Genomic DNA, 20,843 nt, shown 5'->3' with positions numbered 1-20,843 from the left:
GCAACTGCCACCGTGGTGTCCCAGCGGCCACCGCAGCTGTAGTGATCTGTGGGAAGGGACCGCTCAGAGTCACCGCCGCCGCCGCTACCCTCGCTTGCCGGCCGGGACGAAGCGAGCCGCGAAGCTGAGCGCGAGTGGGGGCAAGCTTAAATGCTATTGCTATGCAGCTTTGGCGGCAGGAGCCCGAAGGTGCGCGCCGTGCGCGCACACATTTTTTTTTTTTTTAATCAGTCATACTTAGTTAGTAGCTCTTCCGCGCGGCTAACTAGGAATCGAAACTTAGCACTGACATTCTAAAATCTGAACGGTTTCGTGAGAACCGGAATGATGTAACCGGTTCCATTCGATTCCGGATTTTTGGTGCCCAACCCTAGTGATTAATGTGGTCAACCCCTGGCTGTCTTTATCCAGCAGGATATGCCAGAACCCTGATGCAGCATCCAGGGACGAGAACACTGCGGAACAGTTGAGCTGAGTTGTCATTTCTTCTGCTGTCGGCTCTCTCTTTTCACTGCTTTGTTGAGCTTCTTCAGATCAACGCAGATGCGTGTTCGTCCAGACTTTTTGCAACATCGGGGCACATCACTCCGTCGGCTTAGTCACAGCCTCGATGATGTCGTTGGTTCCATCTGGGCTAACTCCTATTTCACTGACCTCAGGAGGGGAATGGGAACTCTTTGTGCAGTGTAGACCGCATAAGGTTGGGCATCATCCTGCAGTGCTATTTTCAACGGCTGTGTTTTCAGCAGACTGAACTCCTGTTTGCTGCTGTGGACCTCGAACATGCGCTTCACTAGCTCCACAGTTAAAGCCGTGGTCTACTAAGTAGGTTGTTTACATTCTGCCCTCTAATAACAGAGTCAGGTTGTGTAACCTTTACCCTTGTCTGCTCACTTCCTTGCTGGCTTATTTGGGCTTTTACCTCCTCTGACTGTCGTGCTTCCCTCGCTGCCATCTCCAGGGTGAGATTGGGAACCATCTGTAGCCTCTGGGACGGGTCTTTGTCCAGAATGCCAACCATGATTCTGTCTCGTATGTTCTCCTTCCGGCTAATGCCGAACGCGCAGTACTCATAGAGTTCATAAAGTGCGCGAATAAAAGTCTCTGCACGCCCCCCGGGCGCTGCATTCTCTGATTGAAGCAAGACCGTTCATGAATAACATTGCGTCTCGGGATATAGTATGCATCAAATTTCGCAAACACAGCCTCATAATCCGACTCATTTTCCCCCTCGTCATAGGTGAAAGAGCTGAGGATGTACTCTGCCTCTTTCCCGAGCGCGTACACCAGGGGTCTTCAATCCTCTTTCTCGAGGGGCGGTGTCCTGCCTTTTTTCATTCTCTCCCTGCTGCAACACAACTGATTCAAATGATCAGATAATCAGCAATGTCTGCAGAAGCTGAATGATAATCCTGACCATTTGAATCAGGTGTGTGTTGCAGCAGGAAGAGATGGAAAACAGACAGGATGCCGGCCCCCGAGGAACACGATTGAAGACCCCTGGCGTACACTAATGTGCTAACCTGAACAGGTCCATCTTCTTTGTCCAGTTTAGTGGCCGTCCTGTACCGTGAGAACCGCTTTTTCCATTCTGTCCACTCGGCGGGTCTTTCAAAACAAAAATTTTCTGGAGGCTGGAATTTCGTAGCCTCAATGATGAAAACAGGTTCGGGAAGGTCAAGCAGTGTTTTTATTATTCCCTCCCACTTAGTTCACTCCCATGTCATGCCCGCCTTTCTCTACTTCCGCCCACGTCACACGCACTCTATGTAGTACCCACGTGACACTGGTATACCGTGCAACCCTACGATAGGATAGAATTATTCAGACCCGCACTCTATTTCAGAAGGTGGCGTTAATGCATCACAGGTTGTTGCCAACCGCCATAAAATAGAAAGATGAGCTTTCATTAGTGTTCAATGCAGGCGTGCACATACTTTATCTGCTTATGGACGTGAGCGTGTGTGCGTGTGTTACTTACCCAACAATTTGACGACTTGTAGTATGAGTAGGTTATTTACATTTTTCTGTACATGGTTGCTTCCCACATGACACAATCAAGTCAAGTTACATTGAAGCCAGTTTGATTCGGTGGCTTTTTGCTGACCATGTATATCTTCTTCCAGCAGCCTCCGGCAGGATTGCACGTGCAAGCCCCGCCTCCGGAACCAAGAAGCACAGGCGGCGAGGCAAAAAGCACCGTAGGGGCCGCACTGAGGAGACCTGGTGAGACGTACGCACATGGACTCTGAATTTATGAATGGTTTAGTGTTCTCTGCACACATTTCATATGCGACCTGCACAGCTCTTCCAGTGCACACTTCAACTGTACTAAGCTTAGCTAGGCTGTCCAGGCTCCAGCCCCCTTCCTCTGTCCTTTGTGGTAAGATAGCTGCTGTCCAACTGACTCACAGAGGTTTAGTTGTGAGGCCACAGCCAGTCACAGCCATTAATAGAAACACACGCTGAATTATGATACCACAACACACACAAACACATGCACACACACTCTTCAGTCTATTTCCATACATCTCAAGGAGTCAGTCATTTGTGTACCTGTGTGTCTCAGTGTCACACACGATCCGGCATGAGTATCCAGCCAAGTTTTTTCTCCCTGATATTATGGCGACGGAGGTGATATATTTTGTAATTTGTTGCATTCACACAGCATACTTCCCATTTATTTTTCTGAGTTGCAGTTGTGATATGCATCAAGTAGGCGTAAAGTGAAAAAATATGTGGAATCGAATGTCAGATAAAAGCGCATGCATATCAGATATCTGCCAATGTGAGTGCAGCGTAAATGGATAATTGGGGTATACCCCGCCAAAGCCAGCTTGATGTCATCCAAATGTGTGTGCACTGATCAACAAGTATACCCATGTCTGCTCAAAAATCACAAATATTAAAAAAGACACACTAATAATCAGTGATGGCGCTGGGTCATGAAACCTATTAGCCAATGTGTCTTAACGGAATAAAACTCTCTTAGCCACAGTTGAGTATAGTTAGCCATGACATCACATTGTTGTGCCGCTATCGTTTTACGTGCACCGAGCATACGTGCATATGGCAGAGATACTGTAGCCCAAATAACACGGCGGGGTTGGGGGAGATATTCACAGCGCAATGGCTGACAATGCAGTCAGCATGTGAGCCTCCAATGCAACTTCGATCACAACTCTACATCCATACAACATAACCAATTTTCCCCCAAATTTCTGTGCGCAGGTATGGGCATGTGATAATCTCACAATATTTTGGATGATGTGAGGTGCCTGTCCATATTTCCCTTGTTGAGGGGCAACATTCCGTCACTTATTGAACAAAAAACATGACCGATTGTTACCAAAATGTATGTAGACATAAATATGATAACCCCAATCTGAAAATATGAGAAGGAGACTCACAATATTTTGCAAGATCGTCGCGTCGGAAGCGTTGCCTGATTAATATCCAAATGCATTTAACAAATATACACAGTCACCTTAAGACGTGACTTGTCATCCAGAATAATGCGAGTTTCATTCTAAAATTTTCAGAGAATGATTACGTGCGGAAACCTGCATAAAAATAGTACATTTTGGTGATAATCGGTTTTGTTTTACGGTAGTAGAGTTGTGATAGAAGTCGCACTGGAGGCTCACAGGATGACTGCATTGTCAGCCACTAATGTACCTCCCATCCCCCTTCTCCTAGGAAGAACATGAAACCTGACGGTAGGAGTGATTATCTAAATTTTAGGAATACTTGACGACGCCATCCGGCATTTTTATAGCACAATAGACTCGGGATGAACGATTATGGAAAATAATCTAATTGCGATTGCGGATATGAGTTCCATTTTTGTTCTAAGATACTTTTCTAATGTATTTTTTTAACGAATTCAACTCATCATTAAACATCTTTTCTTCTGTCTATTGGTTCAAAACATACAGCCGAATTCATTCTCTTAATATTTGAGAACTTGACAACTTTACACAGATGCATTTTTATTTGTCATGGGTCAAGTAGTCGCACACTATTGTCTCTGTGTGAGTGTTCAAACTTTGAAGGCAAGTAAATTTAAGTCAACTCTTACAATGGTGATACACCGACAGCCATCAAACACTTCCTCAGATATGCGCTGCAACAAACGACGGCAGCCAAAACATGTACACGGTGCGTTTTTTTTTTTTGGTTTGTTTTTTTACACGCGGGAAGTTTTAACCATGCAAGGTTAAAAGGATCAAGGATGTAGCATGTTAGAAAGCTGAAAGCTAGGGTGGATGAAAGCGACCGCGGCAGCATTATCATAGCGTTCTGCGAATACCCGTCTCCCTTCCGCTGTCAAGAGGAGTCAGAGGCGTGAGGAACAAGATGTGTGATACTTAATGCAGTGTTTAACCGACTAATAAAATACAAAACGTTTGATAAATCATAGACGGTTACATACATACATATACATATAAATATATATATATATATATATATATATATATACACACATATATATATTTACATGTATATGTATATATATATATTTATATGTAAATGTATATATATATATATATATATATACACACATATATATATTTACATGTATATGTATATATATATATTTATATGTAAATGTATATATATATATATATGTATTTATATATATATTTATATACATATATATATATACATTTATATATATATATATATATATATATATATATATATATATATACATTTACATATATAATAAGAATAAGAATAAGAATGCCTTTATTGATCCCACAGTGGGGAAATTTTCATTGTTACAGTAGCAAAGATATAGGTCACACAGGGGCGGCGGCATAATGTGGCCATTAATGTATAACATTGACGGCAAACATTTAGAATCAAACCTATGTAGATATACGCAGTAACATGTGTATATACACATGTGTATACACACCAACCTACATCTACATAAAAAATATGAGGAACACTCATTTCGGCCTGTACATAGTACAGAGGAAAAAATACTCTAAGTGACAGTGCTGCAGTGCTGTAGTGAAATGTAAGGAACAGCATTGGATAAAAATAAAACTAGACTAACAGTAGTGGGGAATGTTGAGTATTGCACGGTATTACAGTAGTGGGGAATATTGGGTATTGCACGATACGAGCTCAGGTGCAGGACTGCACAATTGCACTAATGACCGCCAGTTTGTAGAGACTACACAATGTTCTTGTTAAAGAGTCTGACAGCAGCAGGCAAGAAGGAACGGCGGAATCTCTCCTTTGCACAGCGAGGGTGTAACAGTCTGTCACTGAAGGTGCTGTGGAGTGCTGTTAGGGTGCCCTGGAGGGGGTGGTCCGGGTTGCCCAGCATTGATGACAGCTTGGCCAACATCCTCCTGTCCCCCACCGAGTCCACAGAGGCCAGGGAGCAGCCCAGGACAGAGCCGGCCCTCTTGACCAGTTTGTCCAGCCGCTTCTTGTCCCGGGCCGAGACGCCGCCTGCCCAGGTGACCACTCCCTGGAAGATGACCGATGCAACCACCGAGTCATAAAAGTTCCTGAGGAGTGTCCCCTGAACCCCAAAAGACCTCAGTCTCCTGAGTAAGAAGAGTCTGCCCTGACTTTTCCTATAGAGGGCGTCTGTGTTGTCGCACCAGTCCAGTTTATTGTTCAGATGAACACCCAGGTACTTGTAAGTTGAGACTCTCTCAACATCTGTTCCCCGGATGTTCACTGGTGCAGGTGAAGAGTGCTGGCGCCTACCGAAATCCACCACCATTTCTTTGGATTTCCCCGCATTGATCAGGAGGCGGTTCTGCTGGCACCAGTCCACAAAACCCTGAGTAAGTTCTCTGTACTCCCGATCATCTCCGCCTGTGATGAGGCCGACAATCGCAGAGTCGTCAGAGAACTTCTGCAGGTGACAGGTAGGGGTGTTGTAGTTGAAGTCCGAGGTGTAGAGGGTGAACAGGAAGGGAGCCAAGACAGTTCCCTGTGGGGCCCCCGTGCTGCAGAGGAGCACGTCAGACACACAGTCCTGTGTCCTCACATACTGTGGCCGGTTTGTGAGGTAGTCCTGGATCCATGTGGTGAGGTGGTGCGCCACCCCCGCCCGCTCCAGCTTGTCTCCCAGTAGGGTGGGCTGGATGGTGTTGAAAGCACTGGAGAAATCAAAGAACATGATCCTCACAGTGCTCCCCGCCTTCTCCAGGTGGGAGAGTGAAGTGTGGAGGAGGTAGATGATGGCATCATCCACACTGATGCCAGGCTGGTATGCGAACTGGAGTGGGTCCATTGAGGAGCTCACCAGGGGGCGCAGGTGGACAAGGACCAGTCTCTCCAGGGTCTTCATCAGGTGAGACGTCAGCGCCACCGGTCTGAAGCTGTTGAGCTCCTTCGGGTGGGGGGTCTTTGGCACCGGGACCAGGCAGGATGTTTTCCATAGCTGGGGGACCCTGCCCAGCTTCAGGCTCAGGTTGAACATGTGCTGGACAATTCCACACAGCTGGTCTGCGCAGGATTTGAGGAGCTGGGGGCTGATGCCATCTGGACCCGCTGCCTTCCTCGCCTTCATCTTCTTCAGCTGGTTCCTCACCTGAGATGTTGTGAAGGCCAAGGCTGGACAGGAAGGAGTGGTGGCTATCTGGTGTAGCTGGGAGCTGGAGACTGTGGAGAAAAGAGGGGAGGGGGTGACACGCCCAGCAGGAGGAGTAGGTGGAGACTGCAGCAGGAGAGACGGAGTGGAGGCAGGCATCTGATCGAACCTATTGAAAAAGAGATTTAGCTCATTTGCCCACTGCAGGTCCCCCCCAGTCCGGGTCTTGGGTTGTCCGTGGCCTGAGATGGTCTTCAGGCCCCTCCAGACTCCCCTGGCGTTATTCTGCAGCAGCTGCTCCTCCATCCTCTTCCTGTAGGACCTTTTCCCCTCTCTGATCCTCCTCCTCAGCTGGCGCTGCACAGTCCTCCGCTCCTCTATGTTGCCTGACGCAAAAGCCCTCCTCTTCTCCTTCAGGAGAGCTTTTATGTCTGGTGTGATCCAGGGTTTGTTGTTGGAGAAACACCTTACTGTCCTGGTGGGTATGGTGTTCTCCATGCAGAAATTTATATAGTCTGTAACAGTGTCCGTTAGACTACTAATGTCTTCCCCGTGAGCATCGCTGAATACTTCCCACACAGTTGTGCTGAAGCAGTCCTTTAAGGCCTCCTCGGCCTCTCCAGACCATCTCTGAACCGTGCGGGTCACAGCTGGCTGCCTGCGGACCAGAGGTTTGTACACAGACTGGAGAGCCACCAGGTTGTGATCAGCTTTGCCCAGCGGGGGGAGGGGCAGTGATGTGTATGCCTCCTTGGTGTTGGCATAGAAAAGGTCCAGTGTTTTATTGTCTCTGGTGTGGCAGGTGACATACTGTGTGAATGAAGGCAGAGAGGAGGAAGGGGAGGCATGATTGAAGTCACCGGAGATGAGTACCAGGGCATTTGGGTGCTGTGTTTGTAGCCTGCTCACTGCTGCAGTCAAGACATCACAGGCTGTGTCGCTGCTGGCAGCTGGTGGGACGTAGACAGTCACCGCGATCACGTGACTAAACTCTCGCGGGATGTAGAATGGCCTCATGCCAACAGCTAGCAGCTCAATATCCCTGCTGCAAAGCTGCTCCTTAATCGTGATGTGCCCAGGATTACACCATCTATCGTTCACAAACACAGCCAGCCCTCCTCCTTTCCTCTTTCCACTCTCCAGCGTCCTGTCCGCGCGTATGATTTGGAAGCCGTCCAATTCTACGACCGCGTTCGGTGTTAGCGTTGTTAGCCACGACTCCGTGAATAGCATCAGGCTAGCCTCCCGGAAGTCCCTCTCGTGCCGGGTAAGCGCCGCTAGCTCGTCCATCTTGTTGGGGAGCGATCTAACATTCCCCATGATAACAGACGGGAGGACGGGATGGTATCGTCTCCTCCTTTCCCTGCGTTTAACCCCCGCACGAGATCCCCGTCTCTTCCTCCTCAGCTCACGGGGGATATCGGGTCTCGCCCCGGGAGCCGGCGCATGGTTAGCACGGAGTGCTAACAGCTGATTCCGGCTGTAAACAATGGGGGCTCGGCTCCGAGCCAAGTCGCCGGACACGATCGCGCAAAAAATAGCCATCAGCAGCAGCAAGAATACCGCAGTTTGGGTGTCCATTGCTACGCAAGTTACGACTATCAATTATACGAAAAAGGTATGAGGTAGAGTAATATTAAAGAACAAAAACACACGAAAAGGCTCACCGATGAGCCGGAGCTACTGTAGCGGGCTGCCACTCGCGCGGCGCCGGAAGTCGAATATATATATATATATACACATATATACACACATATATATACACACATATATATGTATATGTATATATGTATACATACATACATGTATGTATGTGTATATATATATATATATGTATACATACATACATGTATGTATGTAAATGTATGTATGGATGTATATATATATATATATATATGTATATATATGACAAGTTGAACATTAAACTTTTCACATTTACACCTTCCCAATTTTTACAAATTCAAGTCATTCAAGTCATTCAACTCACATTCAGCTTTTCAACACCCCCAAAATTCCTACTGGATGGAAATGGAAATGAATGGTGAAATAGTTTAATTTTTGTGGTTTTTTCAAGCGTGAATGAGTTGAATGTTTGGGAAGTAGGAATTTTGGGGGTGTTGAAAAGCTAAATCTAAGCTGAATGAGTTTAATGACTTGAATTTGTGGAATTTGGTACGGTGTAAATGCTAAAAGTTAAATCTGCCAATGTAAATGAATGGTAAATACTTGAATTTTCGTGGGTTTCTTAAGTGTGGATGAGTTGAATGTGTGGAAAGTCAGAATTTGTGGGGTGTTGAAAAGCTGAAGCTTTTCACATTTAGAAAAGGTAAATCTGCCAATGGAAATGAATGGTGAATAGTTTAATTTTTGTGTTTTTTTCAAGCGTGAATGAGTTGAATGTGTGGGAAGTAGGAATTTGGAGGTTGTTGAAAAGCTGAATTTGAGTTGAATGACTTGAATTTGTGGAAATTGGGAAGGTGTAAATGTGAAAAGTCGAATGTTCCAATGGAAATTAATGGTCAATAGTGGAATTGTGTGGGTTTTTTAAGGGTGAATGATTTGAATGTGTGGGAAGTAGGAATTTTGGTGGTGTTGAAAAGCTGAACGTGAGCTGAATGAATTGAATGACTTGAATTTGTGTAAATTGGAATGGTGTAACTGTGAAAAGTTGAATGTGTCAATGGAAATTAATCGTGAATTGTTGAATTTTTATAGGTTTTTTTTAAGGGTGAATGAGTTGAATGTGTGGGAAGTAGGAATTTTGGGGGGGTTGAAAAGTCTAATGTGAGCTGAATGAGTTGAATGACTTGAATTTGTGGAAATTGAAATGGTGTAAATGTGAAAAGTTGAATGTGCAAATGGAAATGAATGGGGAATAGTTGTTGAATGTGGCATTGGAAATGAATGGTGATTTTTTGAATAGTTTTATTAAGGTTGAATAATTTGATTTTTTGGGAAGTAGGAATTGTGGGTGATGTGAAATGTGAGTTGAATGAGCTGAATGAAGTTGAATGAAGTAGAATGAAGTTGAATGACCTCTATGAAATATTGTGGAATGGGCTGGAATCGAACCAACGCAGTTAATGGGGAAGTGTTGAATGTGCCATTGGAAATTAATGGTGTTTTTGGGGGTGAAAAAAGTTTAATTTTGGAGGAACCGTAAATGTTAGGGGCAAAAAAATATATATATACAAGTTTTGATGGCGTGGATTTTTGGAATAATTTGAAATTCGAACGGGGTGAATCGGATGAAGTATGTGGAAGTAGTTACAGTTTGAATGTGCCGATGGAAATGAACGGGGTTTTTGGGGCTGAAAAAAGTTGAATTTGGGGGGAACCATAAAGGTTAGGGGAGAAAACAAAAAGGAGCAGCCATGGCATGATTTTTTGGAACAGTTTAAAGTTCGAACGGAGTGAATCAGATGAAGTATGTGGAAGTAGCGACGCGCCAAATTTTGGAGTTCCAAAAAAGAAGCAATATCATAGTGATACTAGAAAATGCAATTTCTGGAGAAATTGCGTGTGAAGGCGAAGAAAGCTGAATGGAAACCGTGGAATGCGTTGGAATGAAGTTGAATGAAGTAATTCATTCATTGGAAATGAATGAATCAATCAATCAATCACATTTTATTTATATAGCACTTTTCATACATAAAAATGCAACTCAAAGTGCTTTAAAACATTCAAAGCAAAACATAGATAATTAGAAGAAAAAAAAAAAAAAATCCGTTCATGCCCTCCCTCCCAACAAACCCAAGACAGATATCCATTAGTACATCAGCAATCATTCACACACACCCACACAAAGTGCACAACCTGATAAAATGTGTTAAGAAGACATGACAAGGCACAGAGAAACCATATATATGTGTATATATATATATATATATGTATATGTATATGTATATGTGTATATATATATGTATATATATGTATATGCATATATATGTATATATATGCATATATACATGTATATATATATATATATGTATATATATATATATATGTATATGTATATATGCGTGTATGTGTGTATATATGTATATATGCGTGTATGTGTGTATATATATGTATATATGCGTGTATGTGTGTATATATATGTATATATGCGTGTATGTGTTTATATATGTATATATGCGTGTATGTGTATATATATGTACATATGCGTGTACGTGTATATATATATGTATATATGTATGTGTATATATATCTATATACATATATGTATATATATATATATATGTATATATATATATATATATATGTGTGTGTATATATATATATATATATATATGTGTGTGTATATATATATATATATATATATATATATATATATATATATATATATATGTATATATATGTTTATATATATATATATATATATGTATATATATGTTTATATATATGTATATGTAATCACGACCCAACTCAAGAGTAACGATAACCAAATGAAAGAGGAGATGCTACGAGCATTTGAGCGGGTCAACTACTGTATGTGGCCATAACTACAAATGGATGGATGCCCATAGCCACCGAATCTTAGATGACTATAACGTGTCATATGTGGACAAAGGACATCTCCGCAGCTGTGTGCTTCAGACATGCGCCTTGGAGGAAAGACACACAACTGAAAACTTGCAGTTACTTGCAGCTAACATGGTGCTGGTGAATGAGACCCTGCTGGACTGGGAGTCAGTACCACTACTCATTACATTTTTCATATTAAATGACATGCATTGCATTGGCAAATGTATCAGAAATGCATTTCTCTTTCAATTGTTTACCTTTATTCAGTCAGTTGTTCATCAATAGAATTTAAAGTAATAAACTGTCCTGAATGTTTGGGCTAAAATAGCCCCTAAATACACAAAGCAATTGCATTGTAAACTTTGAATTCAATATGTATTAAATTTCAAGTATTCTTGCTTATATACTAGTCGACTAGTCGCAAATAAAATTTGAGACGAGTCGGCGGGCAAATTAGTCAAAATTCCCATTCCTGTTCAACACCCATATCTAGCGCTGGGCGGTACGGATAAAACGTAACCCAATATTGTCCATTTTTGTAATTTGATATATTTTCAGTATTCTATAAAAGAATTTACAACTGTGATTGCTTAACTTTTCTTACTTTATTTTGAAGTGACATTAAACGGACATGTATCAAATGATGAATGCATCCAGTAATGCTGCTGTTATAAAATGTTCAAATGTAAACAGAAGTAGCTGAAATATGTTTGCACAAATGTAGATCAGTCCAAATAAGAGGCATAAAAACTGTTTCTGAGAGAAATTGATTTCAGAATATAAAATAAAAAAGTGGGCTCTACTGTAAATATGGATTTGTTGTTGTTAGTTTATTCTTTCCCAGCGCAGTAGTATTGATTTGCATTCACTTACTTCACATTTATTAGTTTTAATTGACACTTAGATTTAATTTTGCACCATATATTTATGTACATTGACTATGTATTGTGATTCACTTCCTTCTGTTGTTGTTCAGCCTGCCACCTGATGGCAGCGGTGCGGTATGAGCTTTTGTTCATCAAATCAAGCTGCATTTGATGTATTAATTACATGCAGTTTACTGCAGATGTCAAATGATGATAGACACTACAATTGAAAAGTGACACGGTAAAATGTTATCTATGGTCTTCACGATATATATTATCATATCGCCCAGCTCTACCCGATATCATGCTTGCTGGAACCAGTGAAAATGCTGTTATGATGGCACTCATCAGTCGGAAGTAGTAAATGTGTTAGTGAAACCTTGCCTTCTTTCAATAGTGGTGTGCTTGCTGAGGGTCTTTGTCTCTTCTAGTTCTGATGGCCTTTGTGACAGACCACAACCCCGGATGCAGGAAGACCTCTCAGTCCCGCCTTTCATTCCCAAAACAGCTGCACCTGACCTGGACCCCCCGACCAAAGATTTGACACATACCACTTTAGATTGCCCCCAGTGTCCTAAAGACGTTCCTCACAGCGCCATGCTCCTTCCTCTTATCTCCCTGCAAGAGACACACCTCAGCCAGCCACTTTCTATTACACATCACAAGCCCACCCAAAGCCAGTCGCTTCCTATTACAAGCGAGAGGCCTGCCCACAGCCAGCCACTTGTTGTCCCAACGCAGAGTCCCGCCCACAGCAATCCACGTCCTGTTTCTCCTCAGAGCAGGTATTTATTTTCTGTCCCAGCTCCCTCCCACAGTCAGGCACTGTCTGATCCAGGTCAGATCCCCACCCACAGTTATTCACTTCCTGACCCAGATCAGAGCCTCTTCCACAGCCAGTCACTTCCTGTCCGAGCTCACAATCCAGCCTACAGCCATCCATTTTCTGTCTTGACTCACAGTCCTTCCCAAAGCAAATCACTTCCTGTTTCACCTCAGAGAAGGCATTTACCTACCATCTCATCTCAGAACCCTGCCCATAGCCAGTCACTTCCTGTCCCACCTCAGAGCCCTGCCCATAGCCAGTCACTTTCTGTCCCATCTCAGAACCCCACCAACAACCTGTCACTTGATGTCCCATCGCAGTGCCCCACCCACAGTCATTCATTTTGGATGCCATCTCGAAACCCTGCCCACAGTCATGCACATCCTGTCTTATCTAAGATTTTTGCCCACAACCAGTTACATCCTGTCCCATCACAGAGTCCCACTCATAGCACTAGCCAGTCACCATCAAGTGTTGAATGGCCTCATTTAACGTTTGAAAATTCGAAATCTCGTTTTGCAACAGCCGAAACCACTACCTTGTGCCCAGCTAAAGCCTCCACTACTCCTCCATTAAGCCCCTCTCACCTGAACCCATTACTGCTCACCTCTGTGAGCTTCACCACCAGTGTCTCCTCATCCCATCTCTACTCCCCTCAGATCCCCCCCTCCGCCAGCTCCCTTCCAAACTCAAACCATAACCCTTCAAGTTCTGTTATGTCATCAGTTCATACGTGCACAGCCATGCCATTACCGGCTTCTCTGAGCCCGCCACCTACAGAGTTAACCCTGCCCCCTTCTCAGCTTCTGGGCTCTGATGATGAAGAGCAGGAAAACCCGTCAGATTACTGCAAAGGTGATGTTTTCAACATAAGACCATATCTGGTCATCCAGGAAGGTTTAGCCCCATGTGACCATCAGATGAATGCAGGATATGTGTGACTGTTCTGGTCCTTGTGTTCCAGGTGGTTACTACCCTGTCACCATAGGGGACCTCTTTAATGGGCGGTACCATGTGGTCCGCAAACTTGGCTGGGGACACTTCTCTACTGTCTGGCTCTGCTGGGACCTGCAGTATGACTTTGTACATTTGACTTTTTTCTCTACCTCCATCTGCAGTCATGTCTTCTGACCATGTGCCTTTCCTTTGTTTGTCAGGAAGAAACGCTTTGTGGCGTTGAAGGTGGTGAAGAGCGCACCCCATTACACAGAGACTGCACTGGATGAGATCAAACTGCTCAGATGTGTGAGTTTCAAGCCTTAGAGCATCACATCTTGCACCTCATCCTGCACTTTGTCAAAGCCATAAACCTTGTTTTACACCTAATGCTGGATGTAGTTTTGCCCCTACTCCTGTACCTAGTCCTGCACATACTGTACTCTCACACTTTGCCCTGACCTAATCCTACACTTAGTCAAACACATTGGCCTAGGCATAATAATGTACCAAGTCCTACATGTATTCTTACATGTAATGCTAAATCTAGTCCTGGATTTAGCTTTGTACCTAGTCCTATATATAGTCATGCATTTAGTCTTAACACCTTGTCCTGGTCCTAATCCTGCATTTAGTCCTGCCTTGTCCTACACATAATATTGCACCTTGTCCTGCACTAGCTCTGCACTGACTCCCTTCACCTAATCCTACACATAGTCCTACACCTAATCTTACATTTAATGCTTCACCTTGTCCTGTTTGTTGTCCTGCACATTATCGTAACATCTAGCCCCGCACCCAGTCCTGTACCTTGTCCTGCACTAGATCTGCACTGACTCTCTTCCCCTAATCCTACACATAGTCCTACACCTAATTTACATTTAATGCTTCAACTAGTCTTGCATGTTGTCCTGCACTTTATCGTAACATCTAGCCCAGCACCTAGTCTTGTACCTTGTCCTGCATCCAATCCAAGAAGTAGGCCTATGCGTAATCGTACATTAAGACCCACACAGAGTCCTGCAACGATTACTCAACTAAATCGCACTTTTAGTACCGCACCCAATACTACACTTTGTAACACAACAAGACCCACACCCAATCTGTTACCTTGTCCCACACTTACTACCACACCCAGTCTTCCATCTGGTCTTGGATTAAGCAATACCCAGTCTTTCATTTTGCCTGTCATGTCAACAGCCAAAAGCCCCACACAGGGTTTCTCTTTGTCCAGGTGAGGGACAGTGACCCATCTGACCCCCACAGGGAGAAGATTGTCCAATTAATCGATGACTTCAAGATTTCTGGAGTCAATGGAGTGCGTATCCTTCCTCCTGTCTCACCTGACTGACCCACATCTACCTATCTGTCTGACCATGTCTACCTGCAGAGTCTTTGTTATCCTCAGCCTGTTTTAGATGTGTGTATGGTTCTTGAAGTTCTTGGTCATCAGCTGTTAAAATGGATCATCAAGTCAAACTATATGGGCCTTCCTCTGGTATGTGTCAAGAGCATCATCAGACAGGTAACACACACATGCACACAAGACAAGATGTCGCGTCGCATATGGTGTATGTTTGTGTTGACGTGTTTGCAGGTGCTACAGGGTCTGGACTACCTGCACACAAAGTGTAAGATTATCCACACAGACATAAAACCGGAGAACATCTTGCTGGACGTGGATGAGGTCTACATCAGGAGGCTCGCTGCTGAGGCCACCATCTGGCAGAGAGCGGGAGCCCAGCCCCCTTCTGGCTCATCAGGTAACTAACAGCCACTTTCAGTGGTCAGTTTCTCTTTGAAAGTTGCAGAATTTGTCACATTATCTTTTGATTCTCCTCTCACTTGCATTAAGGCTTCTCCCATTCAGTCGAGACTTGCTCTCTGGTCTTTAGACCACGTCATTTTTGCCTGATTGTCTACTGTTTTCTTTTAACCTTCACTTGTCTGTTTTCTACACTTCCTGTTTACTGGTCTCATGTTCCGTCTTCTCGTATCTCTCTATCTTTCATTCTTTTTGTCTTTCTCATGGTATCCCTCCAGTCAGCACAGCTCCCAGGGACGTCCAGGTACGTGTCCAAATGCCTGCTGTGTTGTGATCGGTTGCTCTGCTTCAGGTCTTGTCTCTTGACTTTTGAGTTATTGGACTAAACTTAGTGCAACAGCCTAATAGTTGAATGTCATCACCAACTCCATACCACCCAGTCACACACAAACACAAGAAAGCCGTTTCGAAAAGCAGCGGAGGCTAATATTAGCTGCTCCTCGTTTTGCTGTATACAGGTATTGCATGACAGGGAAAGCTGCTGATCCTGCTGGATCCTGCTTGGCGCACCTCCTCCAGTGCCCATTTCGGGCTATGCAAGGCAGGAGCATCCACCTCCCTGAGTCTGGCCTAGACCTGACTGCATACCAAATAAAGTGCAATGCATGGCAGAGGCATCCACTTCACTGAGTCAGGCACAGCCTGACTACCTACCAAAAAGTGGGTTAGCTACAGGGTCACCAGCTGGGGACCACTACTCCTTGAAGTTTCGCCCCGTATCCCAGAACATCTCCTGGTGTTGGAGAAGTGAGCAGGGGCATCCCCTTGCCACCTCCTGTAGAATTTGTTCGCTCCCCTCCTTAACCAGAGCCAGAATCTTGTCTTCTCTGCTTCCCCTGATATCTCCCTGGTTTCCCTGTAGAGTTTGGCTCCCTGTCATCCTAGATCTTTGCGGAGGCGTGATGTTGAGACATCCACAAAGCCGTTTGTTCCACTTCCACAGGGTGGAGCTTTACAATCTATCCACTTTTCCTATACTCTGCCACCAAGTATTCTCCACCTAACCTTGCAGCTCCACTACAAGTCAATCGAATTCATTTGAATACAGTTACCTTAAAATAAAGTAATCAGCAGAATTTGGTGGGGTGGGGGGTTTGGGTTGGCTGCTAAAATCACAGGTAACACACTATTGAATATAAAAAGAAATAAGTAAGAAATAGACATCATAGAAATAAGTAGTTTTTCATATTCTGAGACTGTTTTTGGGCAGCAACGCCCAATAACAGCCTTTCCCACCGCCCCCTCACTGTGAAATGCATGTATCACAGAGGAAATGTGTCAGATTTGAGTGGTCTGGTTTTAATACACTACATTGAACTCATTAACAATCCAAGCTCCCAACAATCAACATCCCTCTTAGATAGTAATAGATTAACTGCTATTTGTAACTACATTTGTAACAATTATATTTTTAAACTGTTTTATTACTAATTATTGATGATGCTGATTATCATTTTAAAATATACTTAATGGCATAAGTACCCTGTACCAGTGAGTAGGAAGGAAATTATAGTAGTGGTGTAATAGTCTACTATTGGGGTCATTAGTAGACCTGCATTTTGATATACCTTTATATGACTGTGAGCCCAAACTAAAAACAACACATTTCACGAACCTCAGTAAAACAACTTCAGGATAGACTACGGTTTGTGTGTGTATATACGGGGCCTTAGAAGGCTTACATACTGTATGGGGGTCAGAATTTGGTCCTCTGCCCCTGCTCACAATCATGTGTGATTGAACTGAATCTTACAATATTGTTGTGTCTTAATTCATTCTCTTATATATCTGTTTAGGTTGGTAAAATCTCCAAAAATAAGAAGAAAAAATTGAAGAGAAAAGCTAGGAGGCAAGAGAAACTGTTAGAGGAGAGACTGGTAGACATTCAGGTACTGCAATGACACTCATGCGTGAGCTTACTCACAACACTGTACTGTTATAAATGCTAATAGTGTATATGTATCGACTAGTACTGTATTATTAGATTATGGAATTACCATATTTTTTGGACTATAAATTGCACCATATGAATGAATGAATGAATGAATGTATGGTCCAACCAGATAGTGAAATGTTGGCTCACTTAGAGAGTCAATATTTTCTTCCCTTTTACAATCATTTGTGATGTCGTTTGTGTGTGAATGTATTTTGAGTAGTGACAAATAGCCATCATGACCACTTCCTCTTGGAGAAATGCCAACACCCATGAAATTAGGAGCCCTGTATACCCTTAATGTGCATCAGTTTCAAAAACATTTGTTACCATTAAGGCCGCGTTTCTACCACTAGAGCTGGGAGCGCGGTTGCGTCTTTCTACCCTTAAAGCCTGGGGAGCATATACGTCAGTTTCTTGTTTTTTTACTTGAGATATATGTTTGTAGAAAATGACAATATCGACATATTTGTAACAGAATAGAGAATGGTCACTACCACTCCATTTTTAAAATTAAAAATAATGCTTCTCTTGCACTGACCCTTTATTTTTACACCGATTGAATCAGTAAAGATTAATAAACTTGGTCCTGTGTAAAAGCCAGATGTCTAAGCTCCCAAATTCTTTTGGAATGGTGTTCCTATCTGCTACAGGGGCTGAGATATTAATTATATTGTAGGTGTTGAATTTCTGGGAAATCTTCAGGTTTTCAAGGGTAATTCCAAAGACGACCTTAGGTTTTGGGGAGCTGTTAAGCCAGGTGCTTTAGGCTTTAATGGGATAATGGAGTCCCACGCTGTTCAAAATGTGATACTTCGCCATATAAAAATAGTTTAGGTTAATTACCTCATGTGTCCACAAGGTGCCACCAACAATCTGCTAATGTACTCTATAGTTCCGCCGGAATGACTTTAGTATGGTGAACCGGTAGTTGAATGGGTTCCCTGCCAAATATGATGGTACATATTTTCTTAATTCTTTTATTAACTCATTAATTGCCAGAAATTTTCAGTCCCTCTTCTACCCTAACGTTTGAAAAAAAATTGAAAAAACTACATATAAATAATTTCCTGGGATTGAAGGCTGGACTGTGAAAAGACAAGTCAATTTGTCAATGGCAGTGAATGAGTTAATATATTACTGTTTTTTTAACCCTGCAACGAACGAGTAAGCTACATGTGAAGTGTGGGTCCAGTTTTATTTGTAATGCACTGCAATAAAATATATTGTTAAATTATTTCACACTGGTTGCATGCACTATTTCTTTAGTGTATTCTTGTGCGTGAGTCAGCAGGATTTGAGTAGCGCACAGTCCAGCTTTAGGCATTACGTATTTTGCAAGGGATTTCTGATTATTTGTTGGTGTTTACCATGCCTCCAATGTAACGCAACAGTGGGTACGTAAAGTATTCAGACCCCTTGAAAAATTTTCATTTTTTGTGTCATTGCAGCCATTTGCCAAAATCAAAAAAGTTAATTTTATTTCTCATAATGGACTCTCAGCACCCCATCTTGACAGAAAAAACTGAGAACTGAGAGAGTTTTGCAAATTTATGAAAAAAGAAAAACTGAAATATCATATGGTCATAAATATTCAGACCCTTTGCAAAAAAACCTTCATATTTAACTCACATGCTGTCCGTTTCTTCTGGTCTTCTTTGAGATGGTTCTGGTCCTTTATTGGAGTCCAGCTATGTTTAATTAAACTGACTGGACTTGATTAGGAAAGGCACACACCTGTCTATATAAGACCTTACAGCTCACAGTGCATGTCAAAGCAAATGAGAATCACAGGTTGAAGGAATTGCCTGAGGAGATCAGAGATAGGGTTGTGGCAAAGAACAGATCTGGCCAAGCTTACAAAAGACTTTCTGCAGGACGCAAGATTCTTAAGAGCACACTGGCACAGTGCCGGGGACGGCATGGCTCAGTGGTAGAGTGGTCGCTTCCAAACCGGGAGTTTGTGGGTTCGATCCCTGGCCATTGTGACCATGTCGAAGTATCCTTGGGCAAGATACTGAACCCCCAGTTGCTCCTGATGCTGCGGCATCAGTAGGTAGACGAGGTGCAATGTGAAGCGCTTTGAATACCAAAGGTAGAAAAGCGCTATACATTTACCAGTGGCCTCCATAATCATGAAATGGAAGACGTTTGGGAAGACCACAACTCTATCTCGACCTGGCCGTCTAGCCAAACTGAGCAATCGTGGGAGAAGAACCTTTGTGAGAGCGGTAAAGAAGAACTCAAAGATCACTGTGGCTGAGCTCCAGAGATGCTTTAGGGAGATGGGAGAAATAGAACTATTTGGTGTTAATTCTAGGCAGTATGTGTGAAGAAACCCAGGCACTGCTCATCACCTGCCCAATACAATCCCTACAGTGAAATGTGGTGGTGGGAGCATCATGTTGGAGCAAATATTGGTATTAAATATTATTTTAATAAATGGACTCGAGTCAATGCCTGCAATAACTCATGATCGCCACTAGGGTCACCACGCCCATTTTGGATTGATTGTTTGGACAAAAACAGACCAAAAAGTCCTTGTAATTCAGTCTTAGTATATGAAGGATAGGGGTGGGAACGATAATCGTTTTTTCGATGCATTGTTCATTGTATTTATATACAAACAAAACCTCTCACATGAGCGGCACAATGCTTGTTAAAAGGATCGGTTTGGAGACATTTTGTTTCTTTATGGAATGTTAGAGGCGGCACGGGGGTCGACGGGTTAGCACGTCCGCCTCACAGTTTAGAGGTCGTGGGTTCGATCCCGGCTCCGGCCTCCCTGTGTGGAATTTGCATGTTCTCCCCATGCCTGCGTGGGTTTTCTCCGGGTACTCCGGTTTCCTCCCACATTCCAAAAACATGCATGGTAAGTTGATTGAACTCTCTAAATTGCCCCTAGGTGTGATTGTGAGTGCGGGTGGTTGTCTATGTGTGCCCTGCGATTGGCTGGCAACCAGTTCAGGGTGTCCCCCGCCTGTTGCCCGAAGACGGCTGGGATAGGCTCCAGCATGCCTCGCGACCCTTGTGAGGATAAGCGGTATTGATAATGGATGGTTGGATGAAATGTGAGACGTTGATAAAAATATTTTGGGAATCCAAAAAAGATGACACGCTACCACCCAAAGTTGAGGGGTGCAAAAGGCGGACCCGTCGGAGGTGCTCTTCCTCCAAACTCTGGAAGAGTAAGAAAAATTACATTGCAGGGTAGATTGCATCTGATAGATGCCCTGATCGGTTGTGGAAGGCTGGGGCTGTCGCGGCATGATGCAGACAGCGACACTGCATACACGATATGAAATTCCTGTTGCATAGTACAATAATACCAGAACATGTAGATCACTTCTTTCCTCACACAA

General features: G+C 43.4%; 1 protein-coding gene across 4 annotated transcripts in view; it reads left to right on the top strand.

The window, feature by feature from the left end:
• The window catches only part of LOC147152418 (SRSF protein kinase 3-like), a 53,883-nt gene that overhangs the window by 7,253 nt on the left and 25,787 nt on the right, over positions 1–20,843 (top strand). For 2 of the 4 annotated variants that reach the window (XM_086045883.1, XM_086045864.1), the window contains exons 2-10: positions 2,127–2,226; positions 12,393–13,642; positions 13,752–13,860; positions 13,945–14,032; positions 14,958–15,045; positions 15,142–15,248; positions 15,321–15,486; positions 15,767–15,792; positions 17,345–17,437. In XM_086045883.1, coding sequence (XP_085902009.1) covers positions 2,127–2,226; positions 12,393–13,642; positions 13,752–13,860; positions 13,945–14,032; positions 14,958–15,045; positions 15,142–15,248; positions 15,321–15,486; positions 15,767–15,792; positions 17,345–17,437 — 2,027 coding nt within the window. The remainder of the gene's footprint in view (positions 1–2,126; positions 2,227–12,392; positions 13,643–13,751; positions 13,861–13,944; positions 14,033–14,957; positions 15,046–15,141; positions 15,249–15,320; positions 15,487–15,766; positions 15,793–17,344; positions 17,438–20,843) is intronic. The other 2 variants (XM_086045891.1, XM_086045872.1) reach the window with 2 other exon arrangements.

The sequence above is a fragment of the Filicampus tigris genome, chromosome 1 (genome assembly GCF_054856515.1).
Source record: "Filicampus tigris isolate MCC_2025a chromosome 1, RoL_Ftig_1.0, whole genome shotgun sequence".
In the NCBI taxonomy this organism is placed as follows: domain Eukaryota; kingdom Metazoa; phylum Chordata; class Actinopteri; order Syngnathiformes; family Syngnathidae; genus Filicampus; species Filicampus tigris.
Note: the sequence above shows the minus strand (reverse complement) of the source record. Positions and strands in the feature narration are given on the sequence as shown.